This window comes from Carcharodon carcharias, chromosome 11 (genome assembly GCF_017639515.1).
Source record: "Carcharodon carcharias isolate sCarCar2 chromosome 11, sCarCar2.pri, whole genome shotgun sequence".
NCBI classification, from domain to species: domain Eukaryota; kingdom Metazoa; phylum Chordata; class Chondrichthyes; order Lamniformes; family Lamnidae; genus Carcharodon; species Carcharodon carcharias.
In genome coordinates, this window is record NC_054477.1 from 150965519 (window position 1) to 150984571 (window position 19053).

General features: G+C 43.3%; 1 protein-coding gene across 5 annotated transcripts in view; it reads left to right on the forward strand.

Annotated features, from left to right (window-relative positions):
- Positions 1 to 19053, forward strand: part of klf12b (Kruppel-like factor 12b) — a 243472-nt gene that overhangs the window by 190267 nt on the left and 34152 nt on the right. For 3 of the 5 annotated variants that reach the window (XM_041198790.1, XM_041198792.1, XM_041198791.1), the window contains 2 exons: positions 1011 to 1115; positions 3123 to 3252. In XM_041198790.1, the coding sequence (XP_041054724.1) occupies positions 1011 to 1115; positions 3123 to 3252 (235 nt within the window). The remainder of the gene's footprint in view (positions 1 to 1010; positions 1116 to 3122; positions 3253 to 19053) is intronic. The other 2 variants (XM_041198793.1, XM_041198794.1) reach the window with 1 other exon arrangement.

A 19053-nucleotide genomic window follows, 5' to 3' on the forward strand; every position in this document is an offset into this window, starting at 1 on the left:
ACATTCACTGCCTGGCCGAGAGTGTCATGGCAATGAATCCGGCAGTCTGTTGTGGGTCCCAGGACAGTCATGGTAGGATTGGGGATAAGCCATTACAGTGTGTGATCGGTGGGGAGGCCCAAGGACCCCTTGACAGGTATGGATAGGGATGGGGGTGCAGGGAAACATTCCTGCTCCTCCTAGCCCCCAAGGAGTTCAAAGATAAGGAACTTCTTGAGAAACTTACCTTAATCTCTCATGGATTCCTCTGCAATTCTGCTGCTAGGCTGCAGGCAGTGTGGGACTCTCCAAGCCTTGACATTAATATAACGTCACAGGGCCGATGACCACATGTGCTTTGTGCACCTTACATACTTGTCAAACTCATCAAAGGCCTGAATCACCACCATTATTACTCCAGTGGCCAGGAGTGCAGTGAATTGCAGGCAAGATCTCAACTTGCAGGATTTTTAAGAGTTTTAGAATTTTCAACTCACTTGATCCTTTTCTTCCCATTGGAAGGAGAGAGAAGGGAGGGGGGAGGGGCTAAAAAAATGAGGCTCATGAATCAGTGATACCCAATAATCAATTGGGTTAATCTACTATGTTATACAAAACACATAATACAGCACAGAAATAAAAGCAAAAATACTGCAATGCTGAAGATCTGAAATAAATGATACAATGAAGAGTCATATTATATTCAAAACGTTTCAAAGAAGAGTCATGTTAGAGTTGAAACATTAACTCTGTTTCTCTCTCCACATATGCTGCCAGACCTGCTGAGTTTTTCCAGCACTTTCTGGTTGTATTATAATCCTGCAAAGACTAGTTCACCTTTTACAAATGAAGATGCTGTGGAAATTCCATCAACATTAAAAGGGTAGCACTCTGGTAACCCATCCGCATCAAATGGTCCCAATTTAATGAGTTCAGACGTGTCCACATTCCTTCCCCTGTAGTGAGCTGGACCAAATACGCTCAGTATTTTACATTATGTATATAATGGTGTTTCTTCCCTTCAATTATAGTGGACGCTCAACAGTGCATTGTGAAAAAACCATTCAGCCTGCAGCCTCACAGTATTGTTCCACACAACCACTCCTGGCACCATACTATAATTGAAGGGGAGATAGGTAAGTAAACAGCATTAGCAGATATGTGAATTACTAACAAACGTTTTCCCCACACATTATAACTGATTTGTGCCCTTTCCTCCACCCTTTGAACAGTATAGGCTCTGATATTGACACAGAGGTGGTGAGGGTGCGGGGAATGCTGCAATAAACCAAAGGACCCGCCAATTCTGGGGGCCAAGATGTCCTGCCTCATTAACATTTTCTTTGTTCCGTTTCCTGCCCAGTTAACCACCAAACGGACAGTCTGACCAGTGGGCGTGTGGAAATAACAGCAACAGCAGGCAGCGACCCTTGCCAATCTCCTGCCCATCATGGCAGGGTGAATATTGAGTTCCATGAATCTGAAACCACTGTAGTGTTAATAAATAGGTAGAATATCCAAAGTAATGAAAGCCATGATTAACGCGAGGTACACTCATAAGTGAAGAGTTGGTTCCGGGCCATTACTCCTCAGCACTGTCAACAGTCCATGCCTTCTGTGCTAATGGAAAAGATCTGGTCCAATTCCATATGTTTCTGTTCAAATCCAGAGCTATAATGTTCTGAAGCACTGCCTCAAAGATTCACAAAAGATAAGCAAGAGAGAAAAGCAACATCATTGTAGGCGTGATAAAGTATTGCTGGTAACTGACATCTGACCTCCTTCAACTGTTCCAGCTCCCCCTTTTTTAGACAATTGCTGTATTCCTACTGCTTTTATTTTGAATGTCTCCTGAAAGCAGTTAGCAATGCAGGCTGTCAGAAACTGGGTGGGCATTATTTCAATTGAAAAGGCATATGGTATCTTGGTTCCTTCCCAAAAACACCATCAAAGTTAACCAATGAATTTGCTCAAATTAATATATGGTAGAGAAAAGTAAAAACCTCCTTATGAGGAGAACTCCTCCCCCTGGTTGTACAGGTGCTAAGGTTCTGAATGTTTTGAAATAAGAAACTAGCTACTCCTCCGGCATTTTCTGATTTCTATTTAAGTCTTGCATCGGACAACATCAAAACTTACCAGAACATAGATTAAAGTTATATCAACAGATGAGAAAATAATCAAAAAGGCTAATGGAAAGCTGGTCTTTAAATCAAGAGGACCAGAACAGAAGGTGGTACAAAAAGCCTTGGTTGGGCCAGTACTGTGAGCAGTTCTGGGCACCACACCTTAGGAAGGATTTATTGGCCTTGGAGGGAATGTAGTGGAAGTTTAGAGGAGAGATTATTGAAACTAGGAGTGTATTCCTGGGAATTTTGAAGGTTAAGGGATGATTTGATTGAGGTGTTCAAGCTAGTAAGGGGAATGTACATGGTAGATAGAGGAAAACTATTTTTGCTTGTTGGGGAGTCTTGGATGAAGGAACTAAAAATGAGAGCCAGAACTTTCCAGAATGAAATTAGAAAACACTTCAACACACAGAGGGTGGCAGAAGTTTGGAATTCCCTTCTGCAAATGGCAATTGTAAATTGATTAGAAATTTTGAATCTGAGATTGATATAGATTTTTGTTTACTAAACGTATTAAGCGATGTGGAGTAAAGGCGGTCACATGGCATTTGGTCTCAGATCAGCTATGATCTTATTGAATGATGGGAGATGCCCGAGGGGCTATATGGCCTCTTCCTGTTCCTAAATTTCCACTGGTGTTGGTTTAAGCACAGGAATTATCTTGCTGCCGATGCAGGACATAATCATTGTGTGATGACATCTTCTTGGCATCAATCACATCATGGTACATCTTGGTCTAGCATAGTAATGTGAATATATTTTATCACAGTGATAAACTCTTTAAATGAACAGAGAGACACTGTAATTATTGGAAACTGAAACGAATTAAAGAAAAACAAACTATGTAATTAAAACTATTTATTTCTGAATGAGCTGTGTTATTGAGCTATTCTCTTCAAATCAATGATCTGATGAATGCCTATGTTTGATGATAGAAGAATATTTGGTGATTTGTTAAAAGTGTGCTGGCCATTATTAGGCAGTGATATATATATATATATCTATTTACTACAGCACAACTGAGGAGTTTGTCACCTGGACGTATCAAAAGTGATAGCGAGGATGATGACCTGCCAAATGTGACTTTGGACAGTGTTAATGAAACTGGATCCACAGCACTCTCTATTGCACGAGCTGTACAGGAGTAAGTACAACTCTCCCTTTGCACTTTACATATGTCCTGCAACCTTGAGGTCACTCAAGACTCTGCTGCTTATGTCCTCGCATGCACCCAATTCTGTTCACCCATCTCCCCTATGCTTGGTGACCCACATTGGGCTCCCAGTTAAACAACAGGTTGATTTTAAAATTCTCAGCCTTGCTTTCAAATCTGTCCATGGCCTCAGCCCACAGCATCTCTGTGAGATCCTCCAGCCTTGCAGCCCCAGAGATCTATGCTGTCCACCAATTCTGGCCTCTTGAGCCAGAGTTTGATTTCTCCGCTATTAATAGCTGTGCCTTCAGCAGCCCTAAGCCCTGGAGTTTCCTCGCAAAATCTCCCTGCCTGACTATCCTCCTTCAAAACACTAAAACCTATCTCTTTGACCAAGCTTTTGGTCATCTGGCCTAATGTTTTCTTACGTGGCTGCGTGTCAGATTTTGCTCAATAATGCTTGTAAAATACCTTTGGATATTTTATTATATTTATAGGTGCTTTATAAATGCAAGTAGTAGTTGTTCTGAAAAACAGTTTCTCTCCCCAATTATCTGTGCTACTAACATTGTGACAGATCTGCTCAAAACATGGATCTCCTGAATACAGATCATGGACATGTCTGTGATATATCTAACTGTAATGATGCGCGAGGCATACAGAACTTTACTTTCTAGATATACTTGCTTCTAGTTGTCAGAATTTAAGCATGTGTTTCTAAAAGTGCATTTTAAGAAATGGTGTGCCCACCATTCTCAGAATGTAAGGGACTATCTTCAATTGTCATCCAAGAGAGCACAAGTACAAGTGCCTAATCCTTCTCTTGGCAGGAGCATACTACCAAGATGATGCGATTAGTCATATTGCTTGGTGCATTAGCTCCTATCCCTCCCCAAGTTTTCCCCACAGTCACTGTAATAATGTCACTCTAACTGACTTAGATGTCAATTGTAAAAACAGAAGATGCAGGAAAATCTCAGCAGGTCAGGCAGCATCTGCACAGAGAGAAACAGAGTTAACGTTTCATGCCTGTCACCTCATCAGAGCTGGAAAAAAATTATAAATGAGCAAGGGGTGGGTGGGACAAGGGCAAAAGGAAGGTCCATGATTGGGTGGAAGTCAAGGGAGACTGAATGACAAAATAGTTTGTCTTCCAGGGCCAAAGGGAATGGTGATGGGGCAAGGAAAGAAACAAAAGATGTGCCTAGAGCAGGTGTGCTCCTGACTAAAAGCAAAAATAACAGAAAATAACCAAACATGCAAAGTGGAGGAAACAAAATGGAGCAGAGATTAAGTTTGAAGTTGTTGAACTCAGTGTTGAGCCTGGGAGGCTGAAAAGTGCCTAATCAAAAGATGAGGTGCTGTTCCTCCAGTTTGCGTTAAGTTTCACTGGAACAGTGCAGTAAGCCAAGGACAGAGATGTCAGCGTGAGAGCAAGGTGAAAATTGAAATGACGGATCACCAGAAGCTCGGGGTCATGCTTGCGGCCTGAACTGAGGTGTTCCGGAAAGCAGTCGACGTTGATTCTGTCTTGTCCAAATACCTACTCCTTGTCATCTGATATTGGTGACTGGAAAGATAAGGGCAGAAAAATACTCAAATGTGCTACTGGGGGAACACATAGGGTCAATTTTCATCTTGGTGGTGGGTAACTCAAGCTGGGAAATTTCCAGGCTTGGTGCACCCACCTCGGGGGAAAAAAGTGCCCTGAATGGCATCATTTTCATTCCTGTGGGGGGTGGGCAGGAGCAGGATAGTGTCCAGCCCACCACCATCAAATGCATCAAAGGCGGTAGCCATAGTGGCTACCAAGTGCCAAGGTGGGCTGGTTGACAGCCCCACCTTGGTTCTCTGGGACTTCACCCCAGTTGTTTTGGTTTAGGCCCTCTAGCCCTCACCCCTCACATTCCAACCCCTCTCCCCCAACCCCTCAGTGTAGCACTCCCTTCAGTGCTGCACCAGAGTGCCTTGATCTTTGTGTTCAAGTCTCTGGAGTGGGACTTGAACCCATGGCCTCCTGACTTCGAAATGTGAGTGTTACTAACTGAATCATGACTGGTATGCTAATTCATTATCACATGATGCTTGTGGGGCCTTGCTGTGCACAAATTGGCTGCCAAATTTCCTACATTACAGCAGCGACTACACTTCAAAGAAAGTACTTAATTGGCTATGAAGTGCTTTGACATGTCCTGAGGTTATGCAAGATGCTATATAAATGCAAGTCTCTTTCTTTTCAAAGCCAAAAACATGAAAATTCCTGATCACTGTTTTCCAGTCTCTAATGTACATGGACAGGAATCTTGAAGCTGGATCTGATTTTTTTTTTAATAGCAAGCACATGCTTCTTTAAAAGTAAAAGTATTTTTGGCATGATATCGCCATCATTTTTCACATTCACTCAATCATGTATCACAGGTCATAACATCTCACTGAGCGTTTGCATGGGGTTTCATTGCAGTGAGGTTGTGTTGGTAGCTCAGCAGCATATGCATATATCTGTGACTGTACTCAAGGTGACATTTCAGTTACAAATTCAGAGAAAGCACAAAAAAAAAATTAACCCATAGTAGAGTAACCATTCCCATTCAAGGTGGAGAACATGATTCTAAAATATCCTTATCAGACTTTATTTGTCACAGTTTTTCTTTAAAATGATTGCAGCTATGAGCTGAGCAAGACTACAAACATCGTGCAGAGATCGCGATGAATGTTAAAAGTGAACCAATCGAATCACAGGGCATGTGCCCAAGGTTGGACCACCAGCCTGTTAATAGTTGATAAGGTACAAAACATTTCCTTTAAAAAGGATAAGTAACATTTCACAGATCAGTACTATTTTCAGGTATTCCCTTTATATTTAAAGAAACAAAGTTAAATAATGCTGATATTCAGTATTTGTCTGAATCGTTATTCTGTTTTGATTTGAAAACACTGATTGTACGGTTGACGATTGAGTAGATTGGAAAAGAATCGTATCGCTCACAACCAAGTTACCGTTTTTGTTCAGCTCGCTGCTTCCCCATTGACCATCATTTTTGGTACTCGCAAGAGCAGATGCCTTGAATTTCTAACTGATCCTACAATGTCTGTTAAGCCCCAGCCTGGCATTGAGCCAAAAGCAACAGGTGATCTTCCAAACTGCAAAGCAACAGGAAGTGAGCTGGAGGTGTTTATGAGCAAGTTCGCAAACAGGTCTGGCTGGCTTTTCTCCAACTTTATAAATAAAACCTACTTAAAGTATGGTCCATTCATACTCATTGTTTTGTGACTACCTCCAATAACAAGGTAGCTTTCAAACCATTACTATCATGGCAAAATCACCCTGTATTATGAACTGACACAGCGCAGCAAAGAACAGAAGCAGACTTGCTACCTGGCGTCTTTTGAGATAGCCAGCTGTAGTCAACTGACCTTTTTAACCAGCAGTGGGTACAGTGCCTAATTTCTTATTTTCTGCTGAGGCTTTCCATCAAGTTGCCCACCCTCCATGATTGCCCAGAACAGTCTCCAGGACCTAATGACAAACCTCCACAACCCAAGCAAGCCCAAGAGAAAAATCGGGGCAATTAAGAAAGTACAAGTCATTAAATTTTCTTCTACACAATTTTTTTCCTTATTCACTATATGAGAAAAGAAAGGATGTTTGACTGACAGTCAAGAATTATCCAACTGGTCAATAAAGAGCCTGGGAAGGAGGTGTGTGTGGTGAGGATGGCAACCAAGGGCAGGAGTGTGGGGGTAGGGCAATTGGAGGCTGGAAGTCATGTGTTGACACCTCCAGGAATATGTCGAAAAAGAGTTGGCAAGCCTAGTTTTCAGCATGTACACGGTCACTGCATTGTAGGTAAATAAAAATTATCAGCTAGGAAGCAACAATTCCAAAACTTAGCTGGACAGGTAAAAGAACTGCCAGGTGACAATCCTAGGTGGGCGGCCGCTGGTTTGATTACCACTTTTCTACTCCACACCTCTGACTTCCCAAGGTTAGCTGTGTTGACTTGAAGAAATGTTAAACAAAGCCAGGTGGCTTCACAATGAGGATAGAGATTATTGCCTTGCACTACCTACACAAAGAACTGCACAGGCAGAGGTAGGAGACCCTCCCACTACCCTTTATTTATTCTTTCATGGGATGTGGCTGTTGCTGGCAAGGGCTGCATTTGTTGTCCATCCCTAATTGCCTTTGAACTGAATGCTTGCTGGGCCATTTCAGAGGGCAGCTAAGAGGCAACTACAATTCTGTGGGTCTGGAGTCACAAGTAAGGCCAGACCGGGTAAGGATAACAGATTTCCTTCCCTAAAGGGCACAAGTGAACTAGACGGGGTTTTACAACAATTGATATTGTTGTCACTGTCACCATTACTGAGACTACCTTTATATTCCAGATTTATTAATTGAATTTAAATTCCACCAGCTGCCTTGGTGGGATTTGAACCCATATCCACAGAGGATTAGCCTGAGTCTCTGGATTACCAGTCCAGTGATATTACATTATTAGTCCAGTGACATTGCTACTACACTACCATCTCCGCTGAAAGATATATGGAATGTCATGACCCTTCCAGTGATGAAAAGAAAGAAAAATCGAGCATGTAGATACTTAGATGAAGTGGTTAAGAAAGCATCTGGGATACTTTTATTTATCAGCTGATGCACAGAATGTAAGAGCAGGGAGCTTATCCTAGAAGTGTACAAAAACTAGTTAGGCTGCAGCTAGGGCGTGGGTACAGTGCTGGTCAGCATATTACAAGAAGGATGTGATCACACTTCGAGATAGTGCAGAGGGGATTTACAGAGGAGGTTTAAGAGGATGTTGCCAGGAATGGAGAATATTAGCTATGGGGAAAAGATTGGATAGGCTGTGGTTGTCTTCCTTGGAATAGAGGCCGAAAGGAGATTTAGTTGAGTGTATAAAATCATGAGGGGCCTAGATAGAGTGGATAGAAAGGACCTATTTCCCTTAGCAGAACTCAATAACCAAGTAATTGGTAGAAGGATTGGAAGAGATTTGAGGAGAAATGTTTTCACCCAAAGGGTGGTGTGGGGGGTGGTGGTCTGGAACTCATTGCCTGAAAGATTGGTAGAGGCATTAACCCTTATCACATTTCCATGCACTTAACGAGCTGTAACCTACAAGGTCATGTTATGTGAATTGGAAAGCAGGATTAGGCTGGAGAGCTTTTCTTCATGATGGGCTGAATGGCCTCATCCTGTTCTGTAAATTTTCTATGTTCTTAGGTTATATCCTCCTTTCAGATGATGCATTAAACTGAACTTGTGTGGGTCAGCTCAGATAAATGTAAAATATTCCCACTCACAGGTCAGGGAATTCTGTCCAATATTCCAACTTCAACCAATGCCAAAGACAGAAATAAATACAGAAAATGTTGAAATGGCAGCTTTTGTGGAGAGAGAGAGAGAGAAAAATAGGATTAGTACTTCAGGTCAAATGACCTATCGGTTCCAGTTCTGATGAAGGTTCATAAATCTGCAACGTTAACTCTGTTTCTCTCTCTCCCCAGTGATGCTTCCCAGCCTCAGTGTTTACAGCAGTTTCCATATTTTATTTCAGATTTCCAGCATCCACAGTACTTTTTTGTTGTATCAAGACAAACTATTTAGTCCTTGACCAATCTGCTGTTCGTGGCTTCTTGTTGGGAGCAATTTGACTGCTTTGTTTGTTCCCCCAACAGTATAGAGGAACTGAACTTCTTTAAATCCTACTCTTTTAGTAAACACATGCGACAGTTTACTGGGGTTTCAGTTCAGTTTGCGCTAATGTTGTTAAATGCAACTTTGTTTTGATGTCTCACAGCCGAGTCAGCCATCACAATTTTTTTTCGAGAGGAAAGGAGCCAGGGCACATAAATGACAAGCTTCACATGTGACAGATAAATTTTACATGTAAAGTCTGAAATCTGGGATGGGCATCAATCTGTGGAGCAAGTGATGTTGGTCACTGAACCACCCTTTACCATTCTTTCTCATATTGAGATTCTTTAAAACATAAGACACCAAATAACACGAGAAGGCAAATTTAAATTATGTAGATGCCAGTAAATCACTTTTAAGCCACAGCTGCCATACTTTAATGTGAAGCAATCAATAAAATAGAATGAATGTTTAAATGTGAAAAATGAGCTTAATGAGAAACAGCGTGACTTGTGGTGAATCAGGGCACATGCTTATCCCACGCTGATGAGAAAATAAATCTTTCTGACCTGTATTTAATGCATTTCTAGTGCTGGAAACGCCAAAGTGAAGTTATATTTGATCACACTATTGAACTCCAGTAGACTGATATATGCACCAAGTAGTCTTTATCTTGAACTGGAGTCCATCAAGGTTTTCTTGACTGTGTTCTGTTGAACCATTTCACCTCAGGTGAACTCTTGTGTTTGAGTCTGGAGATTTATGTTGTCTGCTCTTTTTTTGGTTGTTAAATCACCTTTCTAAACCAAAACTGTTGTTAGCTCTGAAATTCAGCAATTAAACATTTAAACTCCCATTGGTTCCAAACTTACCATAAATTGTTTTAGTAACTTGAAGCTAGAATTTCTCAGCTGTGTCAGTGATGGTACTTAGTACAGTGTATTTAATGGCAGATACTCAGCTTTCCTATTGATGTCAGATTTGGCCCGGTGGTAGCATTCTGGCCTATGAGTCAAAAAGTCAAGGGTTCAAGCCCTCTCCAGAGACTAGAGCACATCGCCTAGGATGACACTTAAGTGTATTACTTGTAGTGTTGCGGTTTAATGTTAGACATATAAATAGACAATCTACATCATCAGTGATGTAAGGTCACATGCCCCTCCGCTGGAGGATTGTGTACAGCTAGACCTCTGCTGGAGGATTGTGTACAGCTAGACCTCCGCTGGAGGATTGTGTACAGCTAGACCTCTGCTGGATGATTGTGTACAGCTAGACCTCCGCTGGAGGATTGTGTACAGCTAGACCTCCGCTGGAGGATTGTGTACAGCTAGACCTCCGCTGGAGGATTGTGTACAGCTAAACCTCCGCTGGAAGATTGTGTACAGCTAAACCTCCGCTGGAGGATTGTGTACAGCTAAACCTCCGCTGGAGGATTGTGTACAGCTAGACCTCCGCTGGAGGATTGTGTACCGCTAAACCTCCGCTGGAAGATTGTGTACAGCTAAACCTCCGCTGGAGGATTGTGTACAGCTAGACCTCCGCTGGAGGATTGTGTACAGCTAGACCTCCGCTGGAGGATTGTGTACAGCTAGACCTCCGCTGGAGGATTGTGTACCGCTAAACCTCCGCTGGAAGATTGTATACAGCTAAACCTCCGCTGGAGGATTGTGTACAGCTAGACCTCCGCTGGAGGATTGTGTACAGCTAGACTTCCGCTGGAGGATTGTATACAGCTAGACCTCCGCTGGAGGATTGTGTACAGCCAAGCCTACTCTGGAGGATTGTGTACAGCTAAACCTCCGCTGGAGCATTGTGTACAGCTAGACCTCCACTGGAAGATTGTGTACAGCTAGACCTCCGCTGGAAGATTGTGTACAGCTAAACCTCCACTGGAGGATTGGGTACTGCTAAACCTACGCTGGAGGATTGTGTACAGCTAACCCTCCGCTGGAGGATTGTGTACAGCTAGACCTCCGCTGGAAGATTGTGTACAGCTAAACCTCCGCTGGAAGATTGTGTACAGTTAAACCTCCACTGGAGGATTGTGTACAGCTAAACCTCCGCTGGAGGATTGTGTACAGCTCTGGGCACTACACCATAAGAAGGATGTGAACAGATTGGAGAGAGTGCAGAAGAAGTTTACAAGGATGGTTCCAGGGATGAGAAACTTGAGCTATGAGAATAGATTGGAGAGGTTGGAACTATTCCCCTTGGAGAGAAGAAGACTAAGAGGAGATTTGATAGAGATGTTCAAAATCATGAGGGGGCTGGACAGAGTAGATAGGGAGAAGCTGTTCCCGCTCGTAAAAGGATCAAGAACTAGAGGATACAGATTTGCAAAAGAAGTGAATGTGATGTGAGAAAAAACTTTTGCACACAACAAGTGGTTCAAGTCTGGTATGCACTGCCTGGAAGTGTGGGGGAGGCAGATTCAATCGAGGCATTCAAGAGGACATTAGATGATTATTTGAATAGAAACAATGTGCGGGGGTACAGGGAAAAGGCAGGGCAACGGCACTACGTTATAATACTCATTTGGAGAGCCGATGCAGACACGATGGGCTGAATAGCCGCATTGTGTGCCGTTAAAATTCTGTGATTCAAGAAAAATTACTTTGTTGGATGTGAAACACTCAGGGATATCCTGCGTTGTGAAATGTGCCATATAAATGCAAGCTGCTTCTTTCTTTTATTCCTCTTTGTGAAAGATTCAACAATAGGTGTAATATCAGAGCTTGGGGAAGGGTATCTTCAAATAGGGTAGCCTGGCTGCAAAATCGAACAATGTTTGTATTCCCGTTGTACTGATAGTACTACTGTTGGTAGCGATACAATCATAAACTGTTTCATTTCTATGTCATAGTACAGGGAATAACCCGATACAAACATTGCATCTCCTTATCAAAAATGCCATTTTGTCTTCACCATATATTTGCCTGTACTAATTTTCTTCTAAGCCACAATAAATGGAGCACTGAAAGGCCGGGTGATTTCCATTGATTTTTCTTTATCAACCTTCAGGGAAAACACATTCGATATTCCAACGAGAAAGGGGCCGGTATTTTCCAGCCCCATCATGAGTGTTCCCCCGCAGTGGATGCTGCGATCCATTCAAATATCTGTTGACTTCGGCGGGACCGGAAGATCCCACTGGTGGGAGGAGTCGGAAAACACCGGCCAGAGTTTCTATTTTTTTCAAAAGACCGAGGGATTAAAAAACTCTATCCTTTTGGCTTTTACTCCGATGTGACCCATCCCTCATAAAGCTCGCATACCACTAAGGCCCAGATTTTCTCTCCATGGTGGAGAGGCTCTCTGTCATGGCGAAAATAGTGGAAATGCCAGAAAATTGGAAGCTCCACCCTCCCCGAACATGGCACTTCCCATTTTCTTTGGGGGGGGTGGGGGCAGGGTGCAATTTGCACATGCGCAGTTTAAGGAGGCAGCTGGCCGTTTAAATCATCACTGCCTCCACTGGAATGGGATTTTGGTTAGGCCAGGAGTGTGAAACCTGATTTGTGCGGGTTAAACCAGCTAAGAGCGGGTCTGAACTTGGTGGATTCATTTGGACAGCCAGGAAGCCCTTTGGAGAGATAAGGTACCCCTTTGGATCTGGTCCTGGGACACCTTTGGTGGAGGTAGGGTGTCCTTTGGTGGAGATCACTTGCCATTTGGGGTAAGTCAAGTGCCCTATGGGAGTGTCAATAGTAGGTGTGATCAGGGCCTCAGTTAGGGCAATGGTGGGCTTCCTATTCGTGGCCTTGCCCGCCCCAGCTTAAAATTGCTGTGTGGTCGTGGCGGGCAGAAATCCGGACGGAATACCATCCCTTCAATTTCATGCTCACCCCCACTGCCTAAAAACCCACCAGTGGTGGGGTGTAAAATTCTGGCCATCATTTTCATGTTCATTGGGACTGTCAACAGACCTGTCAAAGTCAACTGCCAAAACTGTCAGAAGTTCATGCCAAAGAGAGCTGTCAAGGCATTTAAACACCCAGCCCTTTAAATCTTTGGGGAAAAAAAATCTCTGGAATGTTACTTGCTACTTCGCTCTGTCTGTTAACATAAGCTTGAGGATTTCCATTTCTTGAATAGTGCTGCAGGTTGGCATGGAAGGTATGGGGACCCATGATTTTTTTTTTATTCGTTCATGGAATGTGGGTGCCACTGGCTAGTCCAGCATTTATTGCCCATCCCTAATTTTCCTTGCAGTGGCTCTGGAGTTACATGTAGGCCAGACCAGGTAAGGATAGCAGATTTCCTCCCCTAAAGGATATTTGTGAACTAGATAGGTTTTTATGACAATTGGCAGTGGCTTTGTGCTCAGATTTTTATTGGATTCAAATCGCACCATCTGCCATGGTGGGATTTGAACCCGGGTCCTCAGAGCATTACCTTAGGTCTTTGAAATACAAGTCCAGTGGCAATATCACTATGCCACTGCCTCACCATGAGGGATAGGTACAGGACATGAAGTGGCATGGGTTGGCATTGATGGGTCATGGGGAATATGTGGGCAGGGGGGAGGGAGAGATGAGGGTCAAGGGCTGGAGGGATGTTTTATCTTTGAATCTTTATTTTTGGACACAGTGCCCTGTCCTCCTCAATTCTTCCTGGGCTGTTCACCCCCACTCCTATTTTAGCAACCCCCCCTGAGCACCCCCGGAACAAAAACCCAACGTCTAGGCACCCATTTTTGAAGGTTGCAGAGCCAGAAACCCTCCTGTTTCTGTGCACCCAACCCTGGAGCGAAAATCTGAGCCTAAATGTTTAAATATTTTTTTCTGTAACCTGAGGTATTCACCCTTGCATAGTAATGCATTAGAATGTTTATCCAAGTGTTCTTCTTCACATTAAACTCTGAAGGAGAAACTCTTGGAAAATGATTGCAAGTATCATTAGTTTTGCAGCTATAAATACCCATGCAAGATCCTTCTAATTAGACTCCTACTTCAGAGGGTCTTTCAAACCCAATGAAGAAATGTTGATCTTGTGTCTTCTAGAAATAGAGGTGGATAACCTAACAACTATTTCTGCTGAAGGTTGGCATAGCCCACCAACCATAACCAACTCTACTTGAGGGAAAAGTAATTACTGCAATCTTTTTCTCCCACTCTCCATTTTCAAATTATTTTCTCCGTCTCCCAAGCCAACCACTTTGCCATACACCATTCCTCAGCCAAAAAGACTGTTTCCAGGATAAAACTTTGTAAAAACAGGCATTGCTTTGTAATTAGGGGAACTGAACACAGAATCTAAGTGGTCATGATGATCCATTCATAAATCTCTGGTTAGCTCTCAGCCAGAGTAGTGTGTCCAGCTCTGTGCACTGCACTTTAGGAAGGATGTCAAGGTTTTGGAGAGTGTGCAGATGTTTACCAGGATGATATTAGGGATGAGGGACTTCATTGTTTTTCCATTCATTCATGAGATGTGGGCTTCGCTGGCTGGGCTAGCATTAGTTGCCTATCCCTAGTTGCCCTTGAGAAGGTGGTGGTGAGCTGCCTTCTTGAACCGCTGCAGTCCATGTGGTGTAGTTATACCCACAGTGCTGTTAGGAAGAGAGTTCCAGCATTTTGACCCAGCGACAGTGAAGGAACAGCAATATATTTCCAAGTCAGGATGGTGAGTGGCTTGGAGGGGAACTTCTAGGTGGTGGTGTTCCCATCTATCTGCTGCCCTTGTCCTTCTAGATGGTAGTGATCGTGGATTTGGATGGTGCTGTCCAAGGAGCCTTGGTGAATTCCCATAGTGTATCTTGTAGATGGTCGGTGGTGGAGGAGTGAATCTTTGTGGATGTGGTGCCAATCAAGTGGGCTGCTTTGTCCTGAATGGTGTCAAGCTTCTTGAGTGTTGTGGGAGCTGCACTCATCCAGGCAAGGGGGGAGTATTCCGTCGCACTCCTAACTTGTGCCTTGTGGATGGTGGACAGGCTTTGGGGAGTCAGGGGGTGGGTTACTCATCACACTATTCCTAGCCTCTGACCTGTTCTTGTAGCCACTGTATTTATATGGCTAGTCCAGTTCAGTTTCTGGTCAATGGTAACTCCCAGGATATTGATAGTGGGGGATTCAGTGATGGTGATGCCGTTGGACATCAAGAGGTGATGGTTGGATTCTCTTGTTGGAAACGGTCATTGCCTGACACTTGTGTGGAAGAACTAATAGAGGGATTCAAAAATTAGGAGGGATTTTGATTGCGCAAGTCCAGAGAGCAATTATTTCCTCTAGCAATTGGGCCAGTAACCAAAGACCATAGATTTAAAATAATTGGCAAAAAAAAACGAAGGAAAATGAAGAGAAATTATTTTGTGCAGAGGATATAAGCTGAGCTAGAAGACATTACCTGAAAGAATGGCGAAATCAGATTCCGTAGAAACTTTCAAAGGGCAATGGGTTTTCGAAGAGAGCGAATTTTCAGTGTTAAGGAGAGAGAGCTGGGCTGTGGGACTGAATTGGACAACTCAGTGGCACAGGCTCGACATGCCGAACGGTCCCCTTCTGTGATATGTGACTGTATGAAATCTCTTTATAAGCCAGTCACTGGAAGGTGCACAAAAACATAATGGTTGCACATGCCCTCTGATTTCATCTCTCCTGCCAGGGCAAAGCTGCACTTCAAAATTGCTCAATGTCACACTACGAGATTGCTATCTTCTCCTGGACATTGCAGAAGGGAACTTTGCTGTGGTGGATAAAGGGGATAGAGAGGGGACTACCTTGCATTCTACATTGCAATTCAGATTAAATGTTATACTACATGGTCTATCTTAAAAGGTTATTTTATGGTAGCATGGCATAATGATGAAGCAGAGTACAGCACTCCGTCTATGTTCAGGTTCTCCCATCTTGAATCCCTCACAAAGATTGATCCTGGCCATGCCTTAAAGAGGTGACTCTGAATTGAAGTAGAAATGTTTTCCCCACAGGCAATGGGAAGGAAACATAATCAAGAAAACAAGTCATCCCCGACTGCTCTTGCACATCTCCTGGCATCTGGTTACGCAATAATATGGGCAGATGTCAGCAGTTAGCTTCTCTCTTAACCCTTACATTGGCATGTGAAAGTGCATAACCAAAAATATTTTTTTTAATAATTTCAGAATGGCTTAACCAGTCTACAAATGAAAATTTGACTTTTGCATTGTCTTTTTTGGTATCAATATTTCACAATGCTGTAATGATCCTGTTTGTAGGGAGGGGCAGAGACTGACACATGGGAAGAACACAATGAGGCAGAAAAAATTGGCACTTAACATAGTGAAGCCAGTAAGAAAAATGTCTTCCAGATATGAGGAGACAGAGCACATTAGAACCAATGGAAAATTATTGTAGCTTGAAGTCCATCAGCCGTGAACTTTCTATTCAACCTGCCTTTTTACAGACACAGCTTGTTCATGCAGCTCAGTCATGAGCTGAACTTTCCAATATTATTACAACTGTTCCATTACAGGACAGTTGTAAATTGCATTCTATGCGTGGTTCAATGTGCATGATACAGAGTTACATTGTGACAGAGGGATGGAGGGTGGTGAGGCAGCAGGAGGGAGGTAAACCTTACATAGAAACTTGCAGATGCTGCTTTCAGTGGAGAAGCTCAGTATACTGAGTAGAGCATTGCAGTGTTCAATAACCAATGTAACAGTCGCCACCAGCAGGCAGCACACTGCAGAAGCAGGGCAACCAGCTGGTGCAATTCCAGTATATTTCTCCTAAAACTTCCATGCTGGACACTGATCTCACTTTAATTACTTAAGTGTTTCCTGACTTGGTTGTGCCAGCGTACTGGTTTTGCTTAATGACCAATAGGCATTTTTTTTTTACAACCACGAGGCATTATTACTAATATAAACAGACTCCTTCGATGGTAATGAAGGCAGCACCATCATTGTTACAATAAAAACTTTGGTAGGTTTGATGCATAATTTTATACGAAAGTGGCATATTTTGAAACCATGTATAAACTTCAGTTGACACCTCATAGCACCATGCTCTAGTCAACAAATTTGTTCTTGGCTGAATGAAATTGTGTAACTCGGATGACACAGATTTGCCAACTGAAAGGAAACCAGAAACAGTGAGACCGTTGGCGACCTCACGAAAACACCTCTTGTTTGGAAAGTAAGTGACCACATTCGTGACTATTCACGTAAGCACTTTATTGAAGTTATTAAGCTCCTCATATCACGGCCCGGAAGAGGGGGGGTGCATATGGTGCTAAACGCCGAGGCCTGGGGGTTGGGGGAAGGGGCCAGGCTCAAGTCCTCCTGTTTTTTATGTAAAAGGTTGATGCCTTGCCCATTGTTCTGAAGTGAGCTCTTAATTCCTACCACCTCCTGCTTATTTCCTCTGTCAGTGACTAGTGGCTATGAGGAGCGCAGCGCTGCAGAGAGGGTGGTGGAGCTCCACTTCATCAACGTGATATTTTGGCTTTCCTTTAGTCCATGGTGCTGTCCAACAATTGAAAGCTTACACAGGATTGGTTGGTTAGGCTGGCATGAGCGAGCATGGGCGCGTGTGCTGTGGGCGAAGGCATTAAACACTGGACACGCAACATGAGGCACTGGGAAGGCAAAATGTAATTGCAAGTATACAAATCTCTTTAGGACTTTAAATTAACTGCTTTGTGTATGTCAAGAATTCAACCAGATTCTGGAATTTTAAAAGGGATCGTATTTGATTGACTATTTTTCCTCTCAAACTCCTCACCAATTTATGCCTACGACTTGCTGTTACATTCATACAGCACCTGGCTTATTCCAAGCATTTCAAATATATTTTGAGGTGCTGGGTTTTTTTTAATATTAATTGGACAGCGCTGTACAGTGCATTTTTAAGTGATCCTGGACACCCAGTTCTTGAAGGCAACGGTTGATTGTGATTGCATGGAATTTAGTTCAAAAGCTGCAATTTTGAAAGCCCTCACTGGAACAGTTCCCAAATCTAAAAAGAAACAGCTATAATTTTAAAGGAAGCAAATAGCTGATCCTCAGGTGATTGCTGTTGTTCTTTTCTACATGTGGATGGTTTGTGCTGCGGAAGCACTTTACAGAACCCAGGCAGCAGAACCCAGGCTGTTGTTTAATGAATAAAAATGCGCAGCATTCCCCTTCAAAGCTGTGTTATAGTTAGTTAGAAAATCCATCACATCTGCAATTTATCCAATTCGGCACTTTGCCGGTGGAAAGCTCAACTCTGGGTTGAACAGGACACTGAGATTGGTTCAGCTTGAGACAGTGAATAGGGAGCAAGATGGAATGCTGCTGTTTTAACAAACCTAACTGGAGGGTATTCCAGCTCACCTAAGACTGGATCTCACATGAGGAGGCTGGCAATGCAGAGGCGGTGGAGGTGCAGTGAGATTTGGTAAGAGAGGGTAGAGCTGACTGTGCTCAGCATACATGGGAAAGTTCGCATGTGCAGGGGTGGGATCAGAAGCCATTGGTTGGAGAAGTTCTGGTGATGATCAAATAGGTAAAACTGGGGCCAAGTGAGGGAAAATCTCACTGAGCTGGGGGCAGCAAAAGGGAATTAGGGAAAGAATGGAATGGCGGGGCCACATCAAAAGTTGTAGGAAGATCAAGGCCAGATAATGCACCATGGAGAATGCCATTGCGTCTTGACTAGGAGCTGTGGCAGTGGCAGAACCTTGATTGGAGAGATTCTTGCAGGAAGGAAGGGCACTGGAGGCAGCAACATGTTCAGAGGAAAGGGATGTTGGAGTTAGAGCAGTAGTTTGCAAAGGCAGAGGGATTGAGAGTTGTTTTCTTTAGAAGAGGAGTTTTGAAGGTGGAAGGGACTGTCCCTGAGGTTAGTGAAACTTTTTAAACCACTTCAGCTTAGCTGCTTTTCTGGGGACCGGAAAAGGAAATTGGGTAGTCGGCAGTTTGGTGGGAATGGGCTGAATGGAGTTTGAAAGTCAGGGAGCTATTCTAAATCTATATAAAACACCAGTTCACCCCATCTAGAGTATTGTGTTCAATTCTGGGCACCACACTTCAGGTAGGATGTGAAGATTTTGGAGAGACTATAGCAGGGATTTACTAGAACGGTTCCAGGGATGAGGGATTACAACTACAGAAATTGGGGTTGTCCTCCTTAGAGCAGAGAAGGCTAAGGGGAAATTTGATAGATGCA